This window comes from Bos taurus, chromosome 6 (genome assembly GCF_002263795.3).
Source record: "Bos taurus isolate L1 Dominette 01449 registration number 42190680 breed Hereford chromosome 6, ARS-UCD2.0, whole genome shotgun sequence".
Lineage (NCBI taxonomy): Eukaryota > Metazoa > Chordata > Mammalia > Artiodactyla > Bovidae > Bos > Bos taurus.
In genome coordinates, this window is record NC_037333.1 from 67,275,888 (window position 1) to 67,293,306 (window position 17,419).

General features: G+C 35.6%; 1 protein-coding gene across 11 annotated transcripts in view; it reads right to left on the reverse strand.

Moving 5' to 3' along the window:
- The window catches only part of FRYL (FRY like transcription coactivator), a 269,078-nt gene that overhangs the window by 96,496 nt on the left and 155,163 nt on the right, over positions 1 to 17,419 (reverse strand). For 7 of the 11 annotated variants that reach the window (XM_024993143.2, XM_024993144.2, XM_059887458.1 and 4 more), the window contains 8 exons: positions 15,630 to 15,798; positions 15,243 to 15,335; positions 11,727 to 11,825; positions 10,170 to 10,271; positions 6,855 to 6,899; positions 4,226 to 4,329; positions 3,923 to 4,031; positions 848 to 934 (listed from right to left, as the gene is read on the reverse strand). In XM_024993143.2, coding sequence (XP_024848911.1) covers positions 848 to 934; positions 3,923 to 4,031; positions 4,226 to 4,329; positions 6,855 to 6,899; positions 10,170 to 10,271; positions 11,727 to 11,825; positions 15,243 to 15,335; positions 15,630 to 15,798 — 808 coding nt within the window. The remainder of the gene's footprint in view (positions 1 to 847; positions 935 to 3,922; positions 4,032 to 4,225; positions 4,330 to 6,854; positions 6,900 to 10,169; positions 10,272 to 11,726; positions 11,826 to 15,242; positions 15,336 to 15,629; positions 15,799 to 17,419) is intronic. The other 4 variants (NM_001206589.2, XM_059887459.1, XM_059887456.1 and 1 more) reach the window with 1 other exon arrangement.

Below are 17,419 nucleotides of genomic sequence, written 5' to 3' on the forward strand. Positions count from 1 at the left end.
TAAGCCTTATTTCTCTGAACTTGAACCCTTAGACCAATCTGATACTTCTACTTGGATGTCAAAAAGATGCCTCAGATTCACCATGTTCAAACCAAAGGCACTTTCCCCACAAACTCAGTATCTTCTCAGTGTTTCTTTTCTCAGTAAATTATCTCTCTATCCACCATACCATCTCAGCCCAAGCTGTCACTATTCACGACCTACACCAGTGGTCTCTAAATGGGCATATGCATCCCAGTGGGTGTGTAAGACAGTTCACTGGAATACAGGAAGAAAATAAAACTTTCCTTTATATATATATTTTTGTCCAAGATCAAGGTTTTCAGCTTTACTCCTATCTTTATATATAACATAATGCTGGTGACATTAGTCTAAATATCAAAAGGTCATTTCACATAGTCATAGAAGACATTTTGTTAAGCATGTCATCTATAAAAAACAGTCATTTCTGCTCACTTTAAAAATCTGGAAATAATTATTAACCTATCTTAAAAATCCTACAAATAAAAAGCTTCAATAACTTTCTAGCTCACTTGTTAAGCTACTAAATATATACCTTAAGATCTGATTATGAGAAGAACCAGCACAGTAATTTTATACATTCTCCAGTGTCATTAGAGTCCAATAAGCAATTAGTTCACAAAATATCTTTAAACGATCTGAAAATTTAATATCTAAAGTATAAATAGGAGTTTACTAGGGAATAACAGGACCAAAGAAGTAGGAAAGAACATTTAATTTGTCTTTAACTAGGAATTTAAGCCCAAGAGTTCTGATTCCAGAAACTGTGCTCTAAAACAAAATTTTTTTGATTATATAGGATAGTAAATGACTATAATTTTTTTACCTCTGGATTAATGGTGAAAGTTTTAGTAGATTTTCCAACACTGAGAAGATCAAATATTATTTCTTTCATTGCAAAATCCAAACGTTCCTAGAAAAAAGAAAAACAATCAATAAAATCTTATAAGTTTTTACTGCTATAGGGATGCTTTGGAGATATTGTGTGTTTGGTCTAGACTGCAATAAAGCAAGTCACATAAATTTTCTGGCTTAGCAGTGCATATAAAAATTATGTTTATACTATATTGTAGTCTATCAACTGTACTATAGCATTATACCTAAGAAAACAATGCACAACCTTAACTAAAAAGTACGTAATTGCTTAAAAATTGCTAACCATCGTCTGACAACACATCTGACAACACAGGGTTGCCACAGACCTTCAATTTGATTAAAAAAAAATATCTACAAGGAAAAATAAAGCAAACTACAATAAAACAGGGCTCTGCCTATATATGTTAGGTTATCATGCTAGTGAAGTGAAAGTCGCTCAGTCATGTCCGACTCTTTGCAACCCCACGGACTGTAGCCTGCTAGGCTCCTCTGTCCATGGAATTCTCCTGGTCAGGATACTGGAGTGGGTAGCAGTTCCCTTCTCTGGGGAATCTTCCCAAACCATGGATCATGTTAAGAATTGTACAAACAATGTCAAGAATACTTGTCTGTGACCAGAAGTTCCTGAATCTAGTTGGACAAAAGGAGAATACATATGAATTAATGTTAATGGGAGAAATATCAATAACCTCAGATATGCAGATGACACCACCCTTATGGCAGAATGTGAAGAAGAACTAAAGAGCCTCTTGATGAAAGTGAAAGAGGAGAGTGAAAAAGTTGGCTTAAAGCTCAATATTCAGAAAACTAAGATCATGGCATCCGGTTCCATCAATTCATGGCAAATAGATGGGGAAACAGTGGAAACAGTGGCTGACTTTTTTGGGCTCCAAAATCACTGCAGATGGTGATTGCAGGCATGAAATTAAAAGACGCTCACTCCTTGGAAGGAAAGTTATGACCAACCTAGACAACACATTAAAAAGCAGAGATATTACTTTGTCAACAAAGGTCTGTTAGTCAAGGTTATCATTTTTCCAGTAGTCATGTATAGATGTGAGAGTTGGACTGTGAAGAAAGCTGAGGGCTGAAGAATTGATGCTTTTGAACTGTGGTGTCGGAGAAGACTCTTGCGAGTCCCTTGGACTGCAAGGAGATCCAACCGGTCCATCCTAAAGGAGATCAGTCCTGGGTGTTCATTGGAAGGACTGATGTTGAAGCTGAAACTCCAATACTTTGGCCACCTGATGTGAAGAGCTAACTCATTTGAGAAGATCCTGATGCTGGGAAAGATTGAGGGCAGGAGGCGAAGGGGACGACAGAGGATGAGATGGTTGGATGGCACCACTGACTCAATGGACATGGGTTTGGGTGGACTCTAGCAGTTGGTGATGGATAGGGAGGCCTGGCGTGCTGCGGATGGGGTCGCAAAGAGTCAGACACGGCTGAGCGACTGAACTGAATGTTGAAAGTATATGATTATATATATATGTGATTTAATTATCAAATGATTAGTTTAATACCCAAACCAGTAGGATAGAAGTTTTAAACACTCATTTACCAAAATCATACTGAAGATCTAAGTGGCGGAATATCTAAAATAATGATGAAAGGAAGCCTCATGATAAGAGCTATGTGGCAGGCCTGGAGAGAAAGAAATTCAAACTGGGACAGAAAAAACTGGGCTCCAGGAAGGTAATCTCCAAGGAAAAAGATAAAGTCAACTAAGAGTAACTGATGTTTGAGAGGAGCTGTATAGTTCTGGAGGAATGCTGATGTGAGGTGATTAATCCAAGGGAATGGGTACAACCCTACAAGAGATGTGATGAAACGGCAAAAGTTCTCTGAACCACAAATCTAAAGCACAATCTGCTTTCATTCATATCGCTGACACATTTATACTTATCTAATTATCATTAATTCGGTGCTTCTGTAAATAGAAATGTATTATTTTTAAAAATATTTTTTACTTCTTCACTGTCAAGAATAATTACATTATGGGTCATCTTCATTGTCAACAGTTTTAGTTCAAAGAGAACTCAATGAATATCCTGGAATCCCAGTGTTTTTCCTAAATTGAGAAGGTAACCCTACCTATGCTTCTCCAGGGCTGATGTCCCAAAAGACAATGTAGATGTGCTTACTCAGTCTCCATTTACTCCTCTTCAAATAAACCTGCCTTTACTGCAGCAGCTCCAAAGCTAACACGACATTTCCCAGGATGCCTTTGAACAACAGGCTTCAGAATATGATTGAAACCCAGGGAACTGGGGTAGAGGAGGAGGAGGACAGTGAAAAAGGAATCTATTTTACTGGTAGGATCATGGTAGCAGCATGATTCTGAAGCACCAGGGGGCATACTTCCTAATTTGGCAGCTTTTATGACTGTTTCAGAGGCAGCAGCTTCCTTGGGAGTCCAGTGTTATGGTTTCTTCTGTCCCATTAGCAATTCTGTGAACAATCTATATTCCTTAAAAGACCCCTTTGGGGACTTCCCTGGTGGTCCAGTGGTTAAGACTGCCCTTCCATTACATAAGGCACAGGCTCAATCCCTGGTCAGGAAACAAGGATCCCACATGCCACATGGTGGTCAAAAAAATAAAAATAAAAAGACCCCATTGGGTTCAACTATCTACAGTGGATTCTAGTGTCTGTACCTGAGAACCTAGATTAATGTAATTATGAAAACAGTGTTTCACTATCTTTCAAGATACTCGGGCATTAGTTTATAGACTAAAAGTAGGATTATGAGATTTTCTCGACTCTTCCTAAATTGAGTGCTTCCACTTGTGGGAATTTCCTTTCCTTCTCCAAGTGTGTAGATCAATGATTTAAACATATTTTGCACACACACAAAAATCAATCATTAGCCTCATTTATTTTTTACTTTTTAAAGCATACTTTTTTCACTATTCAGTATTAATAAATGTTTTACTACCATGCTTTTAGATGTGTAACAAATTCTAGGAGTCTGAGTCACTCTTACAACTTCCACGTATATACGTATTATGAGTCAGTCACTCACCTGAGCAATGAACTGAATAATCTTTACAAATATATTGAGAGGTGTGTCACGAGGAACCACACTTCGTGAACCTTTCGGGAAAAGTGCTGACACTATGCTCATAAGACGACTAGAAGGAAAAAAGATTTAGTCATGAGGAGAGAATGAAAGTAACAAAACATTAGCAAAAGTCCTTCCCATCCTGTCAAGGTAATTCATATTCTTCCTCAAGGTATTTATGTTAACTAAAATTCATTAGTGTGGTTATTTATTTTTTTTAACCCAGACGTTATTTGAAATACGCTGTAAAACAAAGGCACTCACCTTTGAGTTACAGTGTTGCTTTCACATTTTATTCTAATTACATAGACCCACAACAATCTATACAAAGATTCCAGTGCAACTCGAGACATTTTAGGATCTTTATTCTGTTTAGAAACAAAAGAGAATAAAAATAAGCTTATTTATTAGAGTACTTGTAATAAATTTAAGATCAATTATATTCTGTCAACAATTAAAAGCCCTTTCCATTCCCTTTTTTATTTAATACAAAACAGGTTTCAATATGTAAGTATATGTTTAGTATATAGTAAGTAGAGAGAGCTCAAAAGCAACCATAAATAAGGAAACTGAGTCATTCCTTGTATTCTCAAAACAAACGAGTAAAATACTAGAATTATGTACTTTCTGTATATATAATTCAACTTACCTGATGGTAAATGGGTCCCACAACAATACTGACATAATGATGAAAGGATTATTCATCTTTGCCATAATTCATTGCAGCTCATAAACAGTTAAAATTTAGAACACCAAATGTTGTTATAGATATTTGCACTTATGAAACAATGCAAAATATTATTGAGTGATTATACTTAAAAAAAGAAATATGGAATGGTGGGTTAAAAGTATAGACTCTGAAATTAGGAATAACTAGCCGAACCTCATCCTTGGAGACTGTTACATGTTTGTTTGGTGAAACAGTTTCCTCATCTCTAAAATGGAGATTAGGGTATAAAGTACCCCGTACCTACCTCACAGATTAAGGAAGTTATTATATTATATGGAAAGCATTTGGAACACTGCCTAGCACATCTTAAATGCTCAGTACATGTCAAGTGTTTACCCTTAATTTTTAGTTTAGAACAAGAACATTATTATTTAAAATGAGAAAAGCATCCATTTCAATCACAATTTGATCAACAAACCTTTTCCTCATATGAGCTATTATAAAAAGTGAAGTTCTCAAATGACAAGTCATGTAGTGAGATTTAGTTGTAAAATTTGAAAAGTAGCTAATAATCATCTTTATTAGGAGAAACTCTTTATGCATCTGTTAATTATAATGCATTTAGTCCTATAAATTAGCATTTATTTAATTTGGCTTGAGGGATTTGCTATTGTTAAACAATTATTTTATATGTAACAATGGACAAAAGGGACTTTTTAAATATGAAGTAGCTGAGCCATTCTATCTTATATTTTCTCAGACTACAGAATAATAGACATCTGCTCCCTATGATTAGAAACAATGCAAAAAGGTTACTACTGGAGTTGTTTTTTAAAAAGACAAACACCAGGGGGAAAAAAAATAGGGCTTCCCTGGTGGCTCAGACGATAAAAATCTCCCTGCAATGTAGGAGACCTGGGTTCAGACTTTGGGTCAGAAAGATCCCCTACAGAAGGTAATGGCTATAATTTTGCACATCTATATATATGAAGATTTGATATAATTCAGAATGGAATATCAACTATTCAGTTGTCAGAGTCTAAAAATCAGTCTCTTCCTCTACTGTCAAATCCATGATTCCAAATTTTAAATATACTCCCCAAGTAGTTTTTTTTTATTAATTTGCTACTAATGTAAATAAAGTAACATATATAGTTACACAAATATATGTTTCTAATGTAACAACCAAGCTTTCTGAAATACTTTCTTTTCTAGCACTTAAATACAAGGTCTCAGATATCAAAATAAGAGTTCAGTTAGTTTTATGTACACTACAAATAATACTTTCACTTTGTTAATTATATTTCCAAAATATGAATACTATAAATCAACATATAGTAAATTATATATTAAAAATCTAAGTCTAATTAACATAAAAATTCTTCTCATATAACTTAGATTATCTTAAATCCCGAGTCATCTGACATGAAATAAAGTTTGATTTTCAAACTTTCCAAGATGGACTACTGTGTTTTATAAAGCAGATTTATTTTATAAAGAACAATGCCAAACAAGATAAAAAGTGATTAAAAATCATATAATTGTTTATTTGGTCACTGAAATGCTGCTATACATGTCTGAATAATGAAAACATCCTCAGTTAATCTAATCCTTAAACAAAGATACACAATTCCCTAGCTACAGTTTTGGTCTAATTTGAATAATCAGATTACATTAGTAAAGTCCAGTTTTATTAACATATAATAAAGTTTTGATGTCAGTCAATATGCTCTTGGCAGCAATCATTTTAGTATTTCTTCACCTTTTCCTACTATGAACAAAAACAAAAAGATTTATTTAAACTCAAACCAGTAGGATTGAAATTTTAAAGTGTTGCATCAAACTTATATTCAGTCTGAGTTACTGTCCCCTTAATTTCATTAGAAAATATTTTAAAAGTATCATTTATTAAAATATATATATATATAAAAAGGTATCATAACAGCTAACATAAATTAAATAGAATATATTAAAACTGAAGATGATGGCTAAAGACCAGTATTCAGTATCATATCTCTCTATTAAATTGATCTTCTTGGGGCCACATTAATATTAAACCTTTGGTAGAAAGTTCCTGCTGTGTGTGCCTCTTCTTTTATAAAACAAGAAGCAGGTTTGAATAAATACATTGGACATGCAAGGCAGCAATGGGTAAAGGGGGGAAAAAAGCCACACTTAAGGAGATAAAGCAATATTTTACTTTGTAACATCAACACGACTCACCTGGAGAGTTTCTATTTGTTTTCTGATACTGTTGTTAGATGGCATCTAAATAAAGCAATGTGAGACAGCAAACATAAACATGAGATGCAGCACATGCATGTTAGATGAAAATAAGCACAAAACAAGACAGCTCTTCACCAAGGTCTCTATTTAGAAGAAATTTGAAATTTCCAAGACAGTGGCTAGAAACACTGAGGGAAAAAAATTCTATAATTTGGACATCATGGATCATGGGATATACCTACAACACTGAAACTGAGAGAAAGTAGTTAAAGTTTCAACTATCTAATTTTTCCTCTAAAAGTACAGCATTTAATTTTAGGCAAGTTTCCATTTTTAAAAGAAAAGAAGCATACACTGTAGAAAAAATATTTCAATTATTTTTATATGGCACCTGCTCTCATTCCTCTCTTTCTTATTCTTCAGAAACTTTAAAATTTTTCACATAATGACCTCAACTGACATAAACATAGGGGGATGGGAAACTACCAAATCACATTTGGAAGAAAAAGAGCAGATTTAACATTTTCAGTGAAAATTAACTGTTGTTCTCTCATGCTATTCATGGACCTACAGATTAATGGCCATTTTTCTGGTCACCAATTTAAAAAACTAGTATGATAATTTTTAAAAAACTGTGCACTATTTTAAAGTACCTTGAAAATATATCATATTTATTCTTATGAATCTATAGAATAGTGCCTTTTTGCTAAGTCACTTCAGTCGTGTCTGACTCTGTGCGACCCCATAGACGGCAGCCCACCAGGCTCCCCTGTCCCTGGGATTCTCCAGGCAAAAGTACTGGAGTGGGGTGCCACTGCCTTCTCCAATGCCTTTTTAATACCCCAGAATTATAGCCAAAAGTACATTTTAAAATATTTAAGTACAGTAATATTCTCGGAGAAGGCAATGGCACCCCACTCCAGTACTCTTGCCTGGAAAATCCCGTGGATGGAGGAGCCTGGTAGGCTGCAGTCCATGGGGTCGCTAAGAGTCGGACATGACTGAGCGACTTCACTTTCTCTTTTCACTTTCATGCATTGGAGAGGGAAATGGCAACCCACTCCAGTGTTCTTGCCTGGAGAATCCCAGGGACAGGGGAGCCTGATGGGCTGCCGTCTATGGGGTCGCACAGAGTCGGACACGACTGAAGCGACTTAGCAGCAGCAGCAATATTCTTTATAATACATTATAAGGTAACATGGTAGACCAGAAAGAACAAAAACTATGGAACTAGATGGATTTAGATGCAAATCTTATCTCTATCAGCCTTAGTTACAGTAAAAATTAAATGAGATACTGTACTTAGAGAATCTAGCCTATAATAAATATCAATAAAAATTTATTTTAAGAAGTAGTAGGTCTAAAAAAAGTGTTAAAGATTACTTTGAGATCAAGAGATTACTTGAATCTCAAAGCAAAATCAATTTAGGTAAGACCTTCATCTTGGACCAATTTTCCCTATATACAAATCAAGTAAGTTGTACCTGTCACAACAGATAACTAGCATAGTTCTTCCCTGAATACTCAACTCCTTACCTCAACTATGCAGCATAGCCACAGTATATAAAGCTTAACAAGCAGGAACCAAGTCATAAAATTTCTGCTGAATAGAGCCTTAATGTAAGTTAAGGGTTAATGGTCAAGACAACTATATTCCAAATATTCATGCTAAGTGGCTCTTATCTCCTTTAGTCTGGCAGATTGACACAGCCATTAATGAAAATGGACAATATGCCAGAAATGTTTAATAGGAGGTAAGGGTTCAAAGAAAAGAGCATTTTAAATGAAAGCCTTAAGACAAAAAAAAAAAAAAAAAAGTTAAGGTACTGCGAAAGAACTGCAAATATGTTAGGTGGAAACGTATATATATAAAACATTCCAACAAGCAACAGAAAAGTATGAATTGTCATGAAACAAAGCAATCTTCCAGTAACACTTAAACTCTGTGCCTTAAAATATGTTATAAGTTTGAAGAATCATACTACCTAGAAAATTGTCACCTCCCTTTCAGCACCTAAATCTGTATGAATTACCAAAATAAGGAAAGAAAACAATATAATGTGCTTAATTAAACAAAACTTATTTTCTGGTTGCACGGCATAAAGAATTTAACCAGTTTGACTAATCCTGGGAATTTTCATAAATAAAGCAAAGAGAATATATCAATTTTTATCCAAATATGAATAACATCAATGTATGTATATTATGGAGGGAAACAGCCAAAAATACTTCTGGGAAGACCTATTTTTAGTATACCTTACTAAGAAATCAAAGTATTTTTCAAAATGATATGTAAAATCATTAAAAAAATGTATATATAATAATGTTGCCCAGTAAATCAATCCTTAAGTGAGAAAAAAAGAGCCAGTCCTACTTCTAACATCATGGTTAGCTGTTGGATCAGAGATAAGTCATTTAATCTCTCTGCGTCTCGGTTTCATCATCTTCAAAGCTTAAGATTTTCAGTTTTAACCCTAACTTAGAGGAATAACAGAAAATAAAAAGCCATGTCTGCCATATTTCTATAATATGTAAGCAGATACTCAAATATATTCATTTATGCATCAAAATAGTATTTACGCACAAAACAGTATTCAAATGGGAAAGTGTTCACATGACATTCAGAGGTGGAACATTCCCATTCTGTGTCAGATATTAACTGTGCTCCTGTCCACAGAAGAAAAGAAGATCCTGTGAGATCCTTCAGCAGAGTGTCCTGGGAAGATCCTTCTACCTCACAGGTCTCAGACTGAACACAGATGTGCCAAATGCTATTAATAACAATTAATTATCCCTTGATTCAAGCCAGAACATTTCAGGAGCTGTCACATCCATATGGATCCAGAACCATACTTCCAGATTTGGCCAGGCATAATTACACTAAATGTGCTTTGAGTGATATTTTATCATCAAGGCTTTTTTCATATTATTCAGACTTGAGCCAACATTACTGAATTTTCTCAAAAGAAAACACAAAATAACTATTTGAAGAATTTTATAAGATTAACTAATACTCTGAAATTCTAAAGGAATTAATAAATACTGCTAAATCTAAGATATTATAAATAATCATTAAAAATATGTAATTTTGCATTGATTAAGACCAACTAAATTTAATCAACAGTTTATTCATGTCTGTAACATGATTCCCTATAGAAGAAATGAAGTATGTATAAGAAAAGAAATCTGGTGAAATACCTCTATTCAAATGAACTATGTACTACAAGTTTTGTTATGTACTGTTTAATACACATGCATGAGTGAATGTACCACAGTCAGTATTTACAGGTCAGAAATGAGATTAAGTCTTACCTTTAAATGTGACAAACAGTTCTGTAGGAAAATATGCCAGTTATTTAAAAAAAACTGTTTCTGACTGACACATAAAAGGCAGGTAATTAATGGATATAGAGCCTAAAGGAGAGGAAGAAAGAGAATTAAGATTTTTCATAAAAAAGGCAGCACTGGACTTGTAAATTATATTTCATTCATTCTCATAAACAAAAAAAAATTCTATTAGCATTTTTCTCTTTGTAATAAAAAACACAATCAGGGAATAATCAAACAAAGAAATAACAAAGGGCATTTTTTCTGTAAGAACAATTTCCTGACCTATCACCTCTCCCCAAGTTAGAAATATGCTGTTATTTCTCCCTAGACCCATTACTCCTCTAACTAGAACAGTGGCCCTGGGGTCAGAGGATAGACCAACGTTAACGTTTCAGCTTTCAATTCATCAGGTGACTTTAGGGAGTGTGTGTGCTCCAGTCGCTCAGAGGATACGTTAAAGTGCTAGAGGTCTCACTGTCCTAACATGAACAGTGAGGATAATCATCACACATATCCTATAGGGTTCTGAGGCTTAAAGTAAGATATGGAATGGAAAGCACTTGGCTTAGTGCCTGGCACAGTCACTGTTGATTATTATTATACCTCTATCTTAAGTGGTCAAGTATTCATCCAATATTTCACATTTTCTCCAAGCTGCATACAAATTTACAGAAAAATCCCTCAAAGTTATTGAAGTGTATGGTTAAATGGGGAAAAAAAAATCACCTTAAATTTCTGAAAAGAGAAGTTGTAATTATATAGACAATCACATGCTTCAGAATACAACTTATTATAATGTAAAACTGGACTTCCCTGGTAGCTCAGACGGTAAAGAATTTGCCTGTAATGTGGGAGGCTTGGGTTAGGTCCCTAGATTGGGAAAATCCTCTGGAAAAGGGAATGGCAACCCACTTCAGTATTCTTGCCTGGGGAATCCCATGGACAGAGGAGCCTAGCGGGCTACAGTCCACGGGATCACAAAGAGCCAAACATGATTGAGAGACTAACACTTTCACTTCTCACTACATTTAAATTTTTCTATATTTTAATACGGGTTTCACTTGTGGTTCAGATGGTAAAGAATCTGCCTGCAATGCAGGAGACCCGGGTTCAATCCCTGGGTTGGGAAGATCCCCTGGAGAAGGAAATGGCAACCCACTCCAGTATTCCTGCCTGGAATATCCCACGGATAGAGGAATCTGGCAGGCTATAGTCCATGGGGTCGAAAAGAGTCAGACACAACTGAATGACTAACACTTTCACTTTACATATTCTAATGCAAAATTTAAAGCATCTGTCAAAACCTAGAATAAAGTCTGAATAACCTACCAAATACAGAGCTAATAAAATTAAGAATATACAGTTTTTAAAAGAGCAGGAGAAAATAGGTAAAATTTCCCCTTGTGTTTACACTTTGGATATTTTACAATTTGAATTTTATAATTCTCTTTAAATTCTACTAAAAAAACTCTACTAAATTCATAAATCATTTATTAAAATTCCAAATAAATATGTGAAGGTTTGAAATGTTTCTCATACCAATGAATGTTTCTTTCTGGAACTCAGTTCAAAAGTAGTCTGATAAAGCATCTCCACAAAATTTTTCAAGCAGGGAACATTCACTTCATTTTTCACAGCCTAGGTAAAAAGATAATACAAAAACAAAGAAAATGGTTAAAAACATTAGATCAAACTATATAAGGATTACAAAAAGGTTTTGTAAGGTTTGAAATTAGTTAGTAATTCCCTGAGTATCTAATGGAAGTTCCATAAAGTAAATAAGATAAACCAGGTCCCTGCCCTGGGTGAACAAGCAGAGACTAGAGACAAGTGAACAGGCAATGAATATGTGGTACAAAAAAAGCTCTAAGAGAAAATTCTGTGTGCTCTTAGGGCACTCAGAATGGACCCCAATGAAAAACTCCATAGGAAGTAATATATACACTGAATCCAGCATTTCCTTGCCTAAAATACTACAGTAGCATCCCATGTAACCTCTCTGATCTTATCTCCCATTGCTCTGGCCCCTGCACTGGGATCCAGCCACACTAGCATCTCTGTTATTCCTAGAGCACATCAAACATGCTCTTGCTTCAGGATGACTGTGCTGGCTCCTTCTGCCTAAGGAAGTCTTCCCCCAAATCTGGTATGCCTTACTCCTGCATTCCTTTAGTTTTTGGTCAACTGTTACCATCCCTTTCAGGGTGGTGGTCTTCTCTGAAAGTGAAAGTCGCTCAGCCATGTCCAACTTTTATGATCCCATGGACTATACAGTCCATGGAATTCTCCAGGCAAGAATACTGGAGTGGGTAGCCATTCCCTTCTCCAGGGGATCTTCCCAAACCAGGGATTGAACCCGGGTCTCCCACATTGCTGGTGGATTATTTATCAGCTGAGCCACCAGGGAAGCCTGGTCTTTCCTAATCACTCTATTTAAAATTTCAACTCCCCTACCTACTGCAGCATTTTTAGGTCCCTACCCTGCTTTATATTTCTCCATAGTATTCACCAACACATCTGGCATACTGCATATTGTACATATTCATTTATTGTGAGTTAGCTGCTCTGGATGTAAGATATATAAGAGTAAAAAAGTCTTACCTACCCTAATCATTGTTCTACTCTGTGTATAGGAGAGGCCCTGACACACAGAAAGCACTCAATACAGATAATAAATAAGCAGATGTCAACTAAGAAAGGCTGCTGCTGCTGCTGCTAAGTCGCTTTAGTCGTGTCCGACTCTGCGACCCCATAGACGGCAGCCCATTAGGCTCCTCTGTCCCTGGGATTCTCCAGGCAAGAATACTGGAGTGGGTTGCCATTTCCTTCTCCAATGCATGAAAGTGAAAGTGAAGTCGCTCAGTCGTGCCCAACTCTTAGCGACCCCATGGACTGGAGCCTACCAGGCTCCTCTGTCCACGGGGTTTTCCAGGCAAGAGTACTTGAGTGGGGTGCCATTGCCTTCTCCAAGAAAGGAGGTTGGGGGTTATTAAAGTGGTAAGAATGTTCCAGACAGAAGAAGCTCCATGTACAGAGGCAGGTGTTATGGGCTGAATTGTCCCAAAATTCAAACACTGAAGTCCCAACCCCACATACCTCATAATGTGACCTTATAAGAAAATCATTGCAGATATAGTTAGTTATATTTGCAAGATAAGGTCCTATTGGAGTATGTGTGTATTGGCGGGGGAAGAGGGTGCTACTCCAACATGACTAGTGTCCTCAAAAAGCGGAGGAAATGCAGATATAGACATGCACACAGGAGAACACCATGTAAAGATGAAGGATAGATCAGGGTGAAACTTCTACAAGACAAGGAAGGTCAGAGATTTTCAGCAAACTACCAGAAGCTAGGTAAGAGGCATGGAACAGATCTTCCTCACAGCACTCAAAAAAACTTACCAACACCTTGGTCTCATCACTGTGAGACAATAAATTTTTGCTGTTTAAACCACCTAGTTTGTGGTACTTTGCTAGGGCAATCCTAGTAAATAAACTAAAAAAGTAAACCTGGCATAAAAGAAGAATTAGGCAACAGTAATAATGGACCACGGTCAAAAGTCTTTCTTCCTACAATCTGCTCCTCTTGAGGAACTGCCTTAAAAACAGATTTTCAGACAAAAGGGAAGCACACAAGACAATTAGGGATGGATAAGCAGTAACTCAAATCACTTCTAGGGAACAAATATCTTCAAACAGGTAAATACATAACCGAATTGTGTATCCATACAATAGAATACTAGTCAACAATGAACAAAATGCTGATACATTCTGTAACATAGCTGGATCTCAAAATAATTATGCAGAGCAAAAGACACCAGAAAAGAGTCTGTAGGGTAAGATTCCATTAGTATAAAATTCTAGGAAACCCCAAACTAATAGAAAGATCAATGGTTAGATCTGAGAAAAATGTTGGGTGAGTGGTAGTGGGGATTAAAAAGGAGCATGAAGACACTTTTGGAGTATGGTAGAAATGTACACTATCTTCATTGTGATGAAGGTTTTACAGACGTATACATAGGTCCAGTTGTACAATTTAAATATGTATAGTTTAAGTCAATTTTACCTCCGTTAAGTTTTTTAAAATGAAATATGTGTGTGTGTGTATAAATGCAAAGAATATCATACATACAGCAGTACATAGTAAACTGAAAGTAAATAGCATTATCACATACTACACACACACAAAAAAACCACACAGGAGGCAAAAAAATTCTAGCATGTCTAAGTATTCTAAAATCCCTAAATCCTATTTATAACACATTATGTTACTAGTGTATGGGCTTCCTTGGTGGCTCAGATGGTAAATCCGCCTGCAATGCGGGAGACCTGGGTTCAATCCCTGGGTCAGGAAGATTGCCTGGAGAAGGGAAAGGCTACCCACTCCAGTATTCTGGCCTGGAGAATTCCATGGACTATATAATCCATGGGGTCACAAAGAGTCGGACACGACTGAGGGACTAATAGACACACACTTGTTAGTAGTAACTACAAATTAATTTTGAGAAATACCGTGAATTTAGACCAAGAAAAGCTTTCATAAATCTGTTTCCCTAGAAGTTACCATGATCATATTTATAATAATCATATTTTCTAAATAACTTAGGATATATGTTTTGACAGCTATGATAAATGTGATGGCAACTACAGAAATGAACATTTAAAAGTGAGACAGTCCTGTAAAATCTAGGATATATGTCACAGTACTTTTAAATTCTTCAGAAGCATTAAAATGGCAGCCACCCTGTAAGGAGCAAATGCCATTAAATGCAGTGTGTATGCTGAGCTACTTGAGATAAGCATTACTTCAAGGTTGCAAAAACACTGCCTGTTAATGGTCTCTAAATCTTAAGGGCCTGGGCTTGTTCTTTTAATTAAAAGACTGATCAGTGTTCTTCTGCTATTTGTCTAATAAAGATTTCCCTACACCCACATAACATTCAAAGTTTCCACTTTATTGTCTACGAGACTATAAGAAAGTAAGAATGTATCATCTGGTAACTCTTTAGTGAACAGAGACTTTCAAATACAACATAAAAATAAAAATGGACTTACAGCAGCTACAGGGATAAGAATCTCCACAAATAAACCAGCAAGTGCATGTTTTATATCTTTATCTTTTACTTCTAAGAAATACTGAGCACATTCCTTGAGAGGGGAAAAAGATACATTAGATTAACAAAGGAAGAAGATTAAGAAATGTTAATATCACAATAATTTCTTAAACATTCTGCAATTTTATCAGAAAACTAAGTTCGAAATCATGCTCAAATTTAAAAAGAAAGTTAATTCACACTTGTGGCAATTTAACACTTGGAATAAGGAGTTAATAATTATCGTTAATTCATATTTATTTTGTTTCTTTTTTAAAAAGTCATTAAAAGCAAAAACAACTACTGTTAGGCTAATTCCAATCACTGCAGTTGAAAAGGGTAAGGTCACCTGCATGAACTGAAATGACGCTTCAAAATCTTCTACAGGATACATTTTCACTCGGAAAAATTTCATTCCCATTATTAAGCTGATGACACTTTGTACCACATGTGGACTTTGTTCCTTTTGCCGCAGTTCTTTTAATTCTGTCACAAACTTCTTCCTCACAGCCTGAAACCTTTAAAATACATGGATACATGATTTGATATGAATTAAAAATACTCATGTCTCACATGATATTAAAGGTTGAACTCAAAATGTGTTTTATCTAAACACCATCTCCTTTCTCTGCCCTCATCAAAACTACCAGAAAAACATATAGATGAAAACAAAATTGTTTGTTGTTCTAAATTTGCTATTCATTTAGCTTTTTAAATCAAAAATGCCTTAGGGAGAAATTCTAATTTGTAATAAGAATTAAAAATTTCATATTAGAATTAGAAATTTTTCTTATTAGAATTATAACTTCTTATTGCTATAATACCATCAATACAACATTACTACCACTTACTAATAATCATCATAAAAGTAAGATCTAATACTGCTAAGTCACTTCAGTCGTGTCCGACTCTGTGTGACCCCATAGACGGCAGCCCACCAGGTTCCCCCGTCCCTGGGATTCTCCAGGCAAGAACACTGGAGTGGGTTGCCAATTCCTTCTCCAATGCATGAAAGTGAAAAGTGAAAGGGAAGTTGCTCAGTCGTGTCTGACTCTTCGAGACCCCATGGACTGCAGCCCACCAGGCTGCCCCGTCCATGGGATTTTCCAGGCAAGAGTACTGGAGTGGGGTGCCATTGCCTTCTCCAAGATCTAATAACCCACCCATAAAACATCCAAGTGTAAATCAGAGTGTGTCTCTAAATTTTTAAGGTTCCTTTTTAATGAAGTCTGCAATGTGAGTGACAAGGAGGGCAGACTGAAGCTACACATTTGTTTAATGAGATAAACCAATCAACTGTAGACTACTAATTATCACTAAAAATTATTGTCTTCTTACATTGTAGAAAAACTGAAGAAGAATGGGGGGACGCTGGTCTCACAATGTGAATAAGCTAGAGAATCACAATGCTTTTAAAACACTGAGCACCATCTTGGATACAAATGACCCCAGTTGTTAAGACTACTAAGTTTTTCTTTGTTTACATTGCAAAAAGATATCTGATAGTTTGTTCATCAATAATACTTCATTTAACCTCTATATATTATGAAACATATATACTATGAAAAATACAATAAACAGATTGCTTATATTAAGTGAAGAGTTTACTGTTAATGTTACTTGGGGAAACTAGTTCTTGAAAGTTAAAATGACAAAGCATACTACCCAGTGGTCACTGATTACATATTAATATTAATAAATATAGATATTAATTACTGTTTAATGAAATATGGACACATGACAGGAAGTATAACTTATCTATTTCCGTTTCAGTCTTGGAGAATACAACACCATTTTCCTTGAAAGTATTCTTTTGCATTTTATAAAGAAAATATAAAGTGAATAAAATTCCTTCCATTGCAATAACATTAGAATCTAAAGATTTTTTTGTTGTTGTTATTAAATTTCTCATAATAATTACTAGTCACTATAATCAAAGGTGGAGAAGGAAATGGCAACCCACTCCAGTATTCTTGCCTGGAGAATTCCATGGACAGAGGAGCCTAGCGTGTTTCAGTCTATGGGGTTGCAAAGAGTCAGACATGACTGGGGGATCTTTAAACCTACCTATGCACTCTTGTCGGAGAAGAAATGGCACCCCACTCCAGTACTCCTGCCTGGAAAATCCCATGGACGAAG